At 39.9% G+C, this 14774-nt stretch overlaps 1 protein-coding gene across 1 annotated transcript in view; it reads right to left on the bottom strand.

Moving 5' to 3' along the window:
• slc9a2 (solute carrier family 9 member 2) overlaps positions 1 to 14774 on the bottom strand; it is a 93547-nt gene that overhangs the window by 61899 nt on the left and 16874 nt on the right. Inside the window, exon 2 of the mRNA XM_043691732.1 lies at positions 10273 to 10736. Within this exon, the coding sequence (XP_043547667.1) occupies positions 10273 to 10736 (464 nt within the window). The remainder of the gene's footprint in view (positions 1 to 10272; positions 10737 to 14774) is intronic.

Raw genomic sequence — 14774 nt, 5'->3', positions numbered from 1 at the left:
AGAGTTACGCCCCCTCTGGTTCATTCACCAAATCACCTTCTCTCTGCTCCAAGGCCAACAAAGTTTTTGGAACTTAAAAAAAATCAAAAACAATGTTACTTTAAACAGGAGGAGAGTGGTGATTGTTTGAGTGGGACCCAAAGGGAGATAATGAGAAAAGAGATAAGTCTGTGGCTGGTACAGTTCAGAAGAGGAGCAAGTCAAATAGTCAAGGCAAGCAGAGAATGAGATAAGATTGATTAATTAAACTGCATTTATTTCAAAGCAAGAGGCCAGACAGCTAAGGCAGAAGAACTCATGGCATGGTTGTGAACATGGGACTAGGATACCATAGCGATTACAGAAACGTAGCTAAGGGAAGGGCAGAACTGGCAGTTCAATGTTCCAGTGTACAGAAGCTATAGGATTGACAGAAATGAGGGTCAAGAGGGGAGGGGGATGTAGCATGTTTGGTTTGAAATAACATTATGGCTGTACTTCAGGAGGATATTCCTGGGAGTACTTCCAGTGAAGTTATTTGGAACTGAGAAATAAGAAAGGGATAATCACCTTATTGGGATTATACTATAGACCTGCAAAATATCAATAAGTGCAGTCCATGTTTGAAAGACAAAAAAAATGACTGACAAGAGATAGACAGGATTAGATATCTGCTCCAGCAGGATGAAACATAATGGTACCTTTGGACAGGATTACGCCAAGGTGAATGGGAGGCCCTACAAGCAATCATCCGAGATAGTTCGATAAGAGGATATCTAAGGACAGACACAAGCTCGTGAAAATACGACATGTGATTGATTCCAGCCTCATTAATAAAAGGGATATTATCCCATTAGGTGAACAGTGCCCATTAGAATAACGAGTGTAAGTCTCAGTCCGTGAACCAGTCAGCTTAACTCCTTATGAAAACAGCTAAAAGTTATTTTATAGTAATCAGTTGTTTCTTTGAAGTTATTCAGAATACTAAGAAATAGGTTCTAAAGGTTCTTCAGATAATCAGAGATAGATTTCAACATAATTATATAGATACACGTATAACCAAAGAATATAGAAGCACGAGGGGAAAAACATTTAAATCTAGATGTGAAAGTTATTCAGTCTAAGGAACCATTCACTATCTCTAAAAATACGCCTAGCACGTCCTAAACGAAATAGATTGCTTGTAACTTATTAGTAGCAAGTGCTAACAGTAGAAGTAGCTGTATAACTTAAAACCTTATAACTAACATAACAAATTAAAATCATAAATCTTATAGCAGTTACCTAATACCAACTGTCTTTTGTATTTTGTTACATATATAATTGGGACAGTGGAAAATATATGAGAGGAATAACAGAATTTGGTAAACATAGCACAAGGAATACAATGACTAACAGATTCAAGCAGTCTTTAGAAATAGGCAAGTCTGGAACGGACCTGAAGGAGTATAACCAGTAACCTTGGAATGTGAACTATTAGGATGCATAGAAAGATCCCAAGGCTTGTCGATTACAATGTCTGATAAAACACCATGAGATCACAGGAACCTGGGGCTGTCCCTAGGAATGCCCATCATTGATTCGGTGTTTCACAGGATTAGGTATCTTGAATAAGGGGGAAGGACACAGTAACCAAGCTGCATGTGATTTTACAGAACATGTATAAAAATGTTGTATTCCACTGTAAAAATCAGAGTGTGACATTGATCTCTCTTCCGATCTGAGCTATAGATTAAGGGAATTACTGGGTTCTCATGTCGAGGCCAGATTCGGGGAAGATCTTTGGCCCTCTCCCTGCATTAATCAGTTGTTAATTGAATAATAATCTGCCACTCACCTTAGTTTTTTTTGGGGGGGGGTGGATTATGCTCCTCTAGTCAGCAGGAAATTGAGAAGCAAATTTATAATGAGGTCTCAAATATCTGTAAGAATGATAGGGTTATAATGGTAGGGGATTTTAACTTTCCAAGTATAGATTGGCGCTGCCATTAAGGGCTTGGAGGGACAAGTTTTCTTTAAAAAAAAGAGTATGCAACAAAATTTTCTTATTCATGTGTGGATGTACCTAATGTAGAAGGAACAAAAGGAAATAGGGCACAGCAAGTGACTGAGGTGTCAGTGGAGCAGCACTTTGGAGTCAATGATCCTAATTCTATTAGTTTTAAATAGTTATAAAGAAAGATAGATCTGATCTAAAAGTTGCAGTCCTAAATTGGAGTAAGGCTAATTTTGACAGTACTGGACAAGAACTTTCAAATGTTGATTGGGGGGGAATGTTGCAGATAAAGAGATAGCTGAAAAGTGTGAGGCCTTCAAGAATGAGATAATGAAAAGTCCAGAGGCAGTGTTTTCCTGTTATTGTGATGTACACGGCTGAGAAGTGTAGGGAATGCTGGATGACAAGTGAAATTGATGCTCTGGCCAAGAAGATTAAGGAAGCATAGGTCAGGTATCTACAGCAGGAATCGAGTGAATCCCTCAAGGAGTATAAGTGCAGTAGGCGTATACTCAAGAGGGAGATCAAGAGGGCAAAAAAAGGGGACATGAGATCACTTCAGCAAATAAGGTTAAGGAGAATCCAAAGAGATTCTACAAATTCTTCCAAAAAGCCTTTGATAAGGTGCCTCACGGGAGGCTGCTGAGTAAGGTGAGGGCCCATGGTGTTCAAGGTGAGCTACTGTCATGGATTGCGTATTGGCTGTCTGACAGAAGACAAAGTTGGGATAAATGGTTCTTTTTCAGAATGGCAACTGGTGACAAGTGGTGTCCTGCAGAGTTTAGTGTTGAGGCCGCAGCTGTTCATTTTATGTATTATTGATCTGGATGAAGGGACTGGGGGCATTCTACTAAAGTTTGCTGATGATACAAAGTTAGGTGGACAAGCAGGTAGTACTGAGGTGGTGGGAAGGCTGCAGAAAGATTTAGACAGTTTAGAAGAGAGGTCCAGGATATGGCTGATGAAATTTAACGTGAGCAAATGCGAGGTCTTGTACTTTGGAAAAAAGAATGGACTATTTTCTAAACGGTGAGAAAATTCATAATGCCAAAGTACAAAGGGATCTGGGAGTGCTAGTTCAGGATTCTCTAAAGGTTGACTTGCAGGTTGAGTCTGTGATTAAGAAAGTGAATGTAATGTTGTCATTTATCTCAAGATGGTTGGAATATAAAAGCAGGGATATACTTCTGAGACTTTATAAAGCTCTAATTAGGCCCCATTTAGAATCCTGTGTCCCATTTTGGGCCCCACACCTCAGGAAGGACATACTGGCACTGGAGCGTGTCCAGCCGAGATTCACACGGATGATCCCTGAAATGGTAGGCCTAACATACGATGAACGGCTGAGGATCCTGGGATTGTATTCAATAGAGTTTAGAAGGTTATGGGGAGATCGAATAGAAACGTATAAGATAATGCATGGCTTAGAAAGGGTGAACTCTGGGAAGTTGTTCCTTCAGGCGGAGAAGGAACAGCCTTAGAATTAGAGGGGCCAATTTAGAACAGAAATGAGGAGATATTTCTTCAACCAGAGGATGGTGGGCCTGTGGAATTCATTGCCACGGAGTACAATGGAGGCCAGGACGTTAAATGTCTTCAAGGTAGAGATTGATAAATTCTTGATCTCACAAGGAATTAAGGGATACGGGGAGAGTGCGGGTAAGTGGAGTTGGTGGGCGGAATGGCCTTACTTCCACTCCTATGTCTTATGGTCTTATGCATGAAGAGCAAAAGAGTAACTAGGGAAGAGAACAGTACCCCTTAAAGATCAACAAGGCTGCAGAATCACAGGGGGTGGGGTGAGATACTAAATGAGTACTTCCCATCAACATTTACTGTGGATAAGAATAAGGGAGCTAGAGAAATAAACAGTGATGTTTAGAAAAAAGTGTCCATAATACAGAGATGGTGGTGCTGGAGGTCTTAAAATGCATAAAGGTGGATAAATCCTTGAAACTTGATCAGGTGTATCCCAGAACTCTGTGGGAAGCTAGGGAAGTGATTGCTGGGCCCCTTGCTGAGATTTTTATCATTGATAGCCACAGGTGAGCTGCCAGAAGACTAGAGGTTGGCTAACATGGTGCCATTATTTAAGAAAGGTGGTAAGGAAAAGCCAGGAAACTATAGGCCGGTGAGCCTGACATCAGTGGTGGGTGAATTGTTGGAGGGGATTCAGAGGGTCATTTTACATGCATTTGGAAAGGCAGAGACTGATTAAAGACAGTCAACATTGCTTTGTGCATGAGAGATCATGTCTCACTAACTTGATTGAGTTTTTTGAAAAGGTGACAAGGAAGATTGAGGAATTCAGAATGGTAGATGCTGTCTATATGGACTTCAGCAAGGCATTCGACAAGGTTCCACATGGTAGACTGGTTAGTGAGATTACATTACATGGAATCTAAGGAGAGCTAGTTATTTGGATACAAAATTGGCAGGAAGGTAGGAGACAGAGGGTGGTCGTGGAGGGTTGCTTTTCAGACTGGAGGCCTGTGACCAATGTGCTGCAAGGATCAGTGTTGGGTCCACTGCTTTTTCACATTTTTACAAATGATTTGGATATGAATATAAAGAATGGTTAGTAAGTTTGCAGATAACACCAAAATTGGTGGTACAATGGACAGTGTGGAAGGTTATCTCTAAGTATAACTAGACCTTGATCAGATGGGCCAATGTGCCAAGGAGTGGAGTTTAATTTAGAGAAATGTGAGGCTCTGCATTTTGGAAAGGCAAATCAAGGCAAGACTTATGCATGTAATGGTATGGTCCTGAGTAGTGTTGCTGAACAAAGAGATCTTGGGGTGCAGTTTCACAGTTCTTTGAACATGGAGTCACAGATTGACAGGATAGTGATGGTGGTGTTTGGTGCGCTTGCCTTTATTGGTTAGTGCATTGAGAATAAGAGTTGGGATGTCATGCTGCAGCTGTACAGGACATAGGTCAGGCCACTTTTGCAATACCACATTCATTTCTGGTCTCCCTGCTATAGGAAAGATGGTGTTAAACTTGAAAGGGCACAGAAAAGATCGACAAGGATGTTACTGGGATTGGACGGTTTAAGCTATAAGTGTAATGTTAAAAGATTAAATGGGAATCTCTCTCTGGATATTAACGTAATATTAAAGAGTTAAACTGCACTGAGTGAACATTCTGGAAGCAGGCGGGACGACATTCATTCAGGAATGTGAATGACCCCCACTCCAATCAGATAGTCATTTGCTAATACGCCTCCTTTTATCAAATTAAGCTATCATTCAAACTCTTCCATTCAGAAATGCTTTCTAGCCATCCCCCGAAACTAGGTATGTCGCACCTGCACTGTCTTGTGGAATCACTGAGTCAGGAAATCATTTGCATAACGATTCCCCAGGATTAGAGCATTAGTATTTCCATTATCTCAGAGGATGATTGCATCATACCACTGTACCTGGGGTAACATGTGACGGAGGCTGGGAGTTGTCTTGAGTGGCATGTGACTATAGGGGGAGTGGCCAGAGTGCTTGTAAGCATGGTCAACTGATCTGCATAAAGGGAATGTGTTTTCTTTGTTCACAGCCTCTTTGATTCAACTTTACACGCCTGCAAAGTAGGTCAAAGGGGGTCACCTAGCTTGTATAAGCTTTAATAAACTTTAAGTGTTTGCCGAAGTTGGCGTGTGCGAATTGCATCTAGTGTGTGAAACTTCGGGAAAAGAACCATACATAGGGAGAGGCTGAATAGGCTGGGATTATTTTCTTGGAGCATTGGAGGCTAAAGGATGACCTTGTAGAGCTTTATAAAATTATAAGGGACATGGATAGGGGTGAATAATCAAGATCTTTTTCCCCAAGGTGCAGGAGTCCAAAGCTAGAAGGCGTAGGTTTGAAGGGAGATGGGAAAGTTAGAAGACACCAAAGGGCCAACATGTTCAATTAGAGGGTGCAGCGTGTATGGAACGAGCTGCCAGAGGAAGTGATGGAGGCTGGTACAACTACAACATTTAACAGGCATCTGGATGGGTATATGAATAGGAAGGGATAAAGGGATATCAGCCAGATGCTAGCGAACGGGACTAATTTGGGATATCTGGTTTGCACAAGTTGGACCGAACGGTCTGTTTTCATGTTGTATGACTCTACGAATATTCAAGTGCTAATCTACATCATTATACAGCCAAACTGGCATAATGGCTATCAGATCACACATTTCCATTTGTACCATGAGTTTGTCTGTTTTGTTTGGAGTGCTATTTGCATTCAGATAGTTTTTTTTCCCCTTTTATTCATTTTATAACAACTAAAATGTATCTGTTGATTTACTTGTAGATTTGTACTCACCATCCCTTCCTGGTACAGCTTATCTTTTTCCATTTTGATACCTTTCTCTTGCCTTGCCTCTACGCTTTAATTTACCACATCTACCCAAATTTGATATCTTTGCCTACTGTTTTTAAACTCCTTTTTCTCCCTAGCTCTGCAGCTTGTTCAAGCAGCAGTTCAAGATCTTCTGTAGGACTGGTTTTTCATGCCCCACAAACTTGACACTACCTCTCCCGCACCAGTCTTTCAGTCGCATATTAATTTCCAATCTTATTTATCTTCTACCTATTTGCAATGGATCAGGGAATAGTCCCATGATAATTGCTACAGAATTCCTATAGTTTGTCCATCAAGTCCACATTGACCCTCCAAAGCATATCCCACCCAGACCCACCCCATCCCTGGGACCCTACATTTCTCATGATTAATCCACTTAACCAGGACACTATGGGCAATTTAGCATGGCCAATCCATCTAACCTGCACACCTTTGGACTGTGGGAAGAAACCAGGGCGCCTAGAGGAAACCCGCACAGATGAGGGAGACTATGCAAAGTCCACACAGACAGTGTGGATGCTAGTATCGAATCCAGATTCCTGTCACTGTAAGGTAGCAGTCTTAACCACTGAGCCACCCAATGCATTTGAGATTTTGCTTATCAATTTGGTATCTATATGCTTATAAACTATGGCAAAAAAAAAATGCCTTCAGCCTGAAGTCAGTGGTCTGGGGCTACTGAGGAGATTTGTTTGAAAGTTAAAAATTGAGATTGTGTAGGGCTTGAAAGTGATCAGCACAAAGTGGCAAGAGAATTAGCCAAAATAACACTTCTAATGAATGAAGTAAGCGGAAGAAAATGGTGGACAAAAGAACACAACAGTGGAAATTCATAGCAAATGAAATATTGAATTATGTAAGTTTATCCCATCCTCAAGATTCAGGAAGGAAGTCTAGTATGTTAATAAAAATCAAGAGAACAAGTCAAAGAGGATGAAGAGGAAGATGGTGATTGAAGAACTTTATTCTGTGTTAGATCATAAATTTGGTTATAAATGATTCTATACTGTTTACACAGTAGGGTAACACTGTCATTTTTGATTTTGCCTGAGGGCAACAGACAATTCTTGTCCTGTGATTAAATAAAGATTTTGTATAACATGCAAAAGGGAGCACAGAGAAATGTTAAGAATGCAAGGAATGTGCATAAACATCAAGCCAAATGGAATTAAGTAGCATTGATATTCTTGTAATTTTGAACTTTGCTTATTGGAATGCAAATATGTAACAATTAACTTTCACCTCTACTACTTCATGGCGATTTTTACTAACTGATAAGCTAGCACTGGATTAAGTGTATCAACTTCAACCCAGCACCAGAAATGATTACCTCATAATCCAATGTAGCACAAACAATGCTGCTGGCAGTTTCAGATCTGCTCAAGTAACCTCAAGATCAGCAGATAATATCTTTGCCTCAGTTTAGTATGCAGGATAGGCTACGTGGCTGGATTTCATTGTCAAAAAAATTCATTATTGATTCTCATGTAACAGATAAAAGGCACAACAGAGAAGTATGTTTCCATGCAACTGCACTATGAGCTTCAGAAAAAGTGACCAAACTACATGTGGACAAACAAAGTTATTTTATACCTCATTTACACTGATCTGTTAACTAAAAAGGCTTCACAAAATGCTGAGTCATTTCCCCTTGCCGAGAATTTAAAATACTGAAAAGTAAATTAAAGTCACAATTAGACTAAATTAGTCACAATTTACTCAAACTTTGCTTTAAAAGAAAAATGATTTTTGAATTAACAAAATGTAAGGCAGAGGGAATTTTGTGTGAAAATATGAAATTAATAGTGATACTGAGAAGCTGGCACATATAAAACATATTACTTTGAGTAATACTGAGGACTTGGCTCATTGTGTACTGTCACCTAGCAACAGCAGCTTTCTTCACATGCTGCTTCCAAAGCTCACATTGTCTGGCTAGCTCAAACTGAAAAATAAAAAGTTTCCTCAAGACTGAAACAGCCAGCAGTTTCAAAAGGTTAAAGAGAAAAGACTTGATATTTAATCTCAGTTCAGTTGGCATGGATGTTGCCAAACAGGATGCCTAGAAATTTGAATTCATAAGTTGTTTCTGTTATCTATAGTCAAAGAATTCCTTCACTGTTTCAAACAATCAGAATTACGCTCAAAACATCTAAACTCAAGGAACACACTTGTCCACAAGTGTGGACAACCTCTCCTCACAATTTAACCTTCGAATCCCCAGTGTGATTCTGATTAATCTCCACTACATGATAGGATACCTAAAATGGACAGATCACATATGACCAATGTTTTGAATGCTAAAGCTAACTTCCACAGCTCTATTCTAGTTTTGGAGAGAAAAATATCAACTTTCTATCTTCTTTTTGTGGTTACTGTATTAGCAAATTCCTTTGCTCCTCAGAATTTACTAGTTACTTATAATCAAGAAAACATTGTATCCAAATGTGTGTATTCCTATTTCTCCACAATGAATTCCACTTGCCACAATTTTGTCCTCTTCCTTAATCTGCATGTTCAACATAATTTCTTACCTACAGCATGGAAACAGACCCTTCACTCCAATTCGTCCATGTCAAGTCAGATATCCTAAATTAATAAAATCCCATTTGCCAGCACTTGGCCCATATCCCTCCAAACACTTCCTATTCATATACCCATCCAGATGCCTTTTAAGTGTTGTAATTGTACCACCACTTCCTCTGGCAGCTCATTCCATACACACACCACTCTGAAAAAGTTACACCTTAGGTCCCTTTCATATCTTTCCGCTCTCACCTGAGACCTATGCCAGCTAACTTTGGACTCTCCTACCCTGGGAAAAAGACCTTGACTATTCACCCGATAAATGCCACCTCTATAAAGATCACCCCTCAAAATCCGATGCTCCAGGAAAATAGCTCCAGCCTATTCAGCCTCTCCCTATAGCTCAAACCCTCCAATCCCAGCAACATCTTTGTAAATATTTTCTGTGCCCTCTCAGATTTAACAATATCTTTCCGATAGCAAGGATACCTTGCCATATCCAACTTTGTGTATTTCAATATTTTCTTTGAGGAGGATGTAGTGGTGCGTCATGTCAAAATAAATGACAGGAGTCAAGTCACAGTAACAAAGAATGTAGGTGTACAACTTTCAATTACCATTGCAACAGATTCAACCAAATGGTCTTTTTTTTAAAAAAAAAGAGACCAACTTACCTATATGTTGGAATTTTGGCAATAAATGTAGCCAAGCCTGGCTTATCCTGAATGGGTCCATCTGAGGAAACCAGTGGGAAGTCCACTCAGTGTGGAAGTAGCATTGCAAGTCAAGACACAGCCTATTGTTATAGCAATTGCTACTGTATTAAAGGGAATCACCGTTTGTAGTGAATGAGGAAATGTAGTGTAAGAGTGTTAGAGAAAAGTATGGTTGGGGGCAGTGAAGTGATGAGTGCTTGGGTTGGGGTAGGACGGGTGTGGTGGCGGAGCAACTCCATAAAGGTGTCAAGAGGGGCCCCACTAGTGAGTCAGTGTTCAGTTAAAGAAATGATCTAAGAGTTACAGTAAGTTGTAATCCTATAACATTTCCTGGGCAAATATTAAGCTCATGTGAGGCCTGAGCCTCCCTTAGGTCAGTGTCAAAACACTTGCCATGGGATTTGTGAAGCAGAACAGTGGAGTTATCCCTGACATCTAGAGTAATATTAACCTTATTAACAACATAAAACAGATCATCTGGTCATTATCACACTGCTTTTGTGGGGAGGGAGGCATGGAGGTACTGGGAGCTCACTGTGTCTAAATTGGTTGCCACAATTCTACATTCTAACAGGGACCATACTTCAGATGTACTACATTGATAGCAAGCGCTTTGTGATTTCCTAACACCATGAAAAGTGCAAACAAATGCACATTCATTTTATTTCAAAAGTATACACACAAAAGGAACACTACTTACCACAGTGACAGCATCATTCAGCAACGACTCTCCGAACACCAATATATGGAGTTGTTCATTTACGTGGATTTCTTCAAAGACGGCTAGAACTGCAACAGGGTCCACAGCAGAGATCAGGCTTCCAAACAACAGGGTCTGGAACAGGGTGATGTCACTCAAATCAAAAGCCTGCACCTGGCAAATTCCATATAGTGACACAGCGATACCAATTATATTCCAGAGGGTTCCGACCACTGCATACCACAAGATAGTTCCGATATTATCGAAGAAAGGCCTGCTGGGCATAAAGTAACCAGCATCAAGCACTATGGGAGGCAGTAAGTACAAGAAAAATACATCTGTGCTCATAACAGGAGGAGATCTCTCTTTAGCTCCAAAGATGATTCCTCCAAGTAACAACCCAATGATAATCAGCAGGCAGCTCTCTGGCACAACTGTAGCGAGTTTATGATACAGATGGAACCCTGGAAGAAGGCAGAATATTAACATTAGCTATGAAAAAATAAAGCAAACGATGAATACACCTGACAATTAACAGTCTGGCCAACAATATTTTAGCCATAGGCAAAATACTAATTCTTGAAATCTGAAATGTAAACAGTAAATGCCAAAAATACTGAGGCAGTTTGGACAGCAATTGTGAACAGAGAAACAAAACGTTAGCATTTTAGAGTGATAACCTTTCATCAGCACTTATTTCAAATATGTAGGGATCTGGCACAACACTAAAAGACAGTGACAAGACCTCAAATCATTACAAAAGAACAGAAATGTCTTCTACAAATCATACATATAATGCTAATAAATACAGCCTGAAGTTGCACCTCAAGGTTTGGCCTTATTGATAGTTAAACCTAAAACAAAACAGTTCAAGCATTTTGTCTGTACATGCAAAACAAGTCATGTTCAATGTTCTCCACTATTGTAAGGTTCACTCGATTAAATGTTTGTTCTTAATTCACAGCTTCAAAAGAAACAAAAATAGACCATCTCAGGAACTGATACAGTATGGAGTAATTTTTAATGCACGGTGGCTCACAGTGCCAGGGTCTCAGGGTCGATTCCAGCTGTGGGCAACTGTGTGTGCAATTTGCACATTCCCCCAGTGTCTGCGTGGGTTTCCTCCGGGTACTCCGGTTTCCTCCCATATTCCAAAGATGTAAAGGTCAGGTGAATTCTCCATGCTAAATTGTCCATAGTTGTTAGGTGTATTAGTCGGGGGTGGGGGGGGGGTACTCTTTGGAGGGTCAATGTGGACTTGTTGGGCCGAAGGGCCTGTTTCCACACTGTAGGGAATCTAATCTAATCTAATCTCATTAATTTCCTAAGAGTCATTACCAAAAAAGTGATACACAACATTTACATTTAAATGCAACAACCTTCGCAATTGACATCAAAATTTTGCAAATAAATACATAAATTCATTTTTAATTTCTTAATGTGATGTAGACATTGTAGGTTAGGCAGTATTTACTGCCCAGTCACTATTGTTCTGGAGATGGTGGTGGTGAGCTGCCTTCTGAAACCACTGCAATCCTCGGGATGTTAGGACACCAACAATGCTGTTAGGAAAGCAGCTCCAGGATTATATTCCAACAACCATGAAGAATCAGTAATATGGTTTCAAGTCAGGATGGTGAGAAGTTTGGAAGGGAACTTGAAGATGGTGGTGTTCACTTACATCTGCTGCCCTTGTCCAAATAGATGGTAGAGTTTCCGGTTTATTTTAGATTAGATTACTTACAGTGTGGAAACACACTCTTTAGCCCAACAAGTCCACACCAACCCACCCAGACCCTTTCCCCTACATTTACCCCTTCACCTAACACTACAGGTAATTACCATGGCCAATTCATCTAACCTGCACATCTTTGGACTGTGGGAGGAAACCGGAGCACCCGGAGGAAACCCATGCAGACACAGGGAGAATATGCAAACTCCACACAGACAGTTGCCCGAGGCAGGAATTAAACCCAGGTCTCTGGTGTTGCGAGGCAGCAGTGCTAACCACTGTACCACCATGCCGTTTTGGAAGGTGCCAAATGAGGAGCCTTGGTGAATTATTGTTGTGCATCTTGTAGATGGTACACAGAGTTACAACTGTGTACTTTGGTGAAGACATGAATGCTTTAAGTTGGTGGATGGAGTAGAGTGGAAATCAAGTGGGATGATTTGTCCTGGTTGATTTTTAGTCCCAAATCCTTATTCCACTACTTAAAAGATAGATTTGCGTAGCTCTAGTAGTAAATGTGGTCCACAGCACACCAGAAATTATCTATGAGAATAAATACAGATGATTCAGTGTTGCTGTGGAAGTTTCGTAAAATATAATAAATCTTATGGATTCAATGTTTATGAGCATTAAAATCTTACAGTACAGCAACGGTAATAATGTCAAGTGACACTTTATATGCTCCTAATTCCTGAACCAGCTTAAATTACATTTATTCCAAAGCTTGGGCCCAGCCAACTACTAATGGAAAACAAAGGATAGTGTCTTTAAAAATCTCAAAACCCTACTTGTATCATGTTTGTTTTCACAAATAGATGTAACAAGGTCCCTTTGAATATTCAAAGAGCAGAGTCTTTTATTGCTTAGGCCATAATTTTGGTACACTCACAAATAATGTACTTGAAGAAACAGAATACTACAAACTTATATATAATTTTTGTTTATTGAAGTAGATATACAATTTACTATGAAATATTCTACAGTAGACAGAATAAAACAAAAACTGTCAGCAACATATGGAACACATTGTTTCGGGGGACATAGGTGAATTTTGTAGAATGGGGTGCAAGTATCTTTTTGAAACTCAATCTCAGTTCTGCAGGCACTAAGAGGGGCCAGGAATTTGGAGGATGGGGGGGGAAATGGATAAAACAAAACCTATAATCTTTGCAAGGCCACTATTGCAAACCTCACAGAGGCAGTAAAAACTGTCTCTCAATCTCAGTTCTGCAGGCACTAAGAGGGGCCAGGAATTTGGAGGATGGGGGGGGGGAATGGATAAAACAAAACCTATAATCTTTGCAAGGCCACTATTGCAAACCTCACAGAGGCAGTAAAAACTGTCTTATGGAGGATCAGGTTTCTCTTCTACCCTTAGGTATCCTATAAAAACCATCACAAACTTGCCACCCACCCCAAGAATAAACTCTTTGATATAGTTTTGCAACATTTCCAGAAGTCATTTCTAGTTTCTGGAGAACTTCAGAATGATTTCCCAGTTTTGCAAATGGACTGAGGCCAACCGAAACCACTGATGAAATGAAGCCTCATGAGAACATTGTACGACAGTATTATTTATACAAAGGCGGCAGTTCTGAAAATCAGTTTTATTATCGTTATCTGATCATCTTTATATGTAAGCAGCTTTTAAATTGAATCCCAGAAATACTACAAGCAAACAGTGTAATATTTACCAAGTACGTAAATATTTTGTAATGTACAGTCATTAAAACTAGCACATACAACATTCTTTTTACCACAATCAATTGTGAGGATGCAGGTAGGGTAATCAGTTTATTCAACCTCTAGATACTCCTGTCTTACTTCTGTCTAGCCCTATGTTTAAAAGAAATCTTTATTATTTCTCATGTTCCATTTTTCTTCTTCGCAATTTGCCTGATTCTTTGAGCTTTCCCTACTTTTTGCCATTTCCCCCTAACCTTGCCCCGCCAAAGGCTTTTAAATCTAATTGCCCGCATTTTATTGAATTAGGTTTCTACTCTGATTGACAAATACAAAGTCAGTTCTTCTATAATGCAATTCTTGTGCAACCCCGCATTATAGAAAAAAATCTAGATTTAGAAACAGTGCTCTCCCCTGAAACAATGTACTCTATATGTTGCTGACAGTTTTTGTTTTATTCTATCTACTGTAGGATGTTTCATAGAAAATCGTATATCTTCTTCAATAAACAAAAATTATATGATTAATTTTGTAGCATTCTGTTTCTTTAGATACAGTATTTGTGAGTAATCACGTTACAGCCAACACATATTTTAAAGGTTTGCGCTTTAGAAACAAATAGTGTCCCCAATTTGTCAAACACATTACAACAAATGCCTGACCGCGGTGGTGGGCAAGTTGTTGGAGGGAATTCTGAGGGAAGGATGTACATGTATTTGGAAAGGCAAGGACTGATTCGGGATAGTCAACATGGCTTTGTGCATGGGAAATCATATCTCAAACTTGAGTGAGTTTTTTGAAGAAGTAACGAAGAAGATTGATGAAGGCAGAGCAGTAGATGTGATCTATATGGACTTCAGTAAGGCGTTCAACAAGGTTTCCCTTGTTAGGAGACTGATTAGCAAGGTTAGATCTCATGGAATACAGGGAGAACTAGCCATTTGGATACAGAATTGGCTCAAAGGTAGAAGACAGAGGGTGGTGGTGGAGGGTTGTTTTTCAGACTGGAGGCCTGTGACCAGTGGAGTGCCACAAGGATCGGTGCTGGGTCCACTACTTTTTGCCATTTACATAAATGATTTGGATG

The sequence above is a fragment of the Chiloscyllium plagiosum genome, chromosome 6 (genome assembly GCF_004010195.1).
Source record: "Chiloscyllium plagiosum isolate BGI_BamShark_2017 chromosome 6, ASM401019v2, whole genome shotgun sequence".
NCBI lineage: Eukaryota > Metazoa > Chordata > Chondrichthyes > Orectolobiformes > Hemiscylliidae > Chiloscyllium > Chiloscyllium plagiosum.
This window is presented reverse-complemented; position numbering and strand designations above follow the sequence as displayed.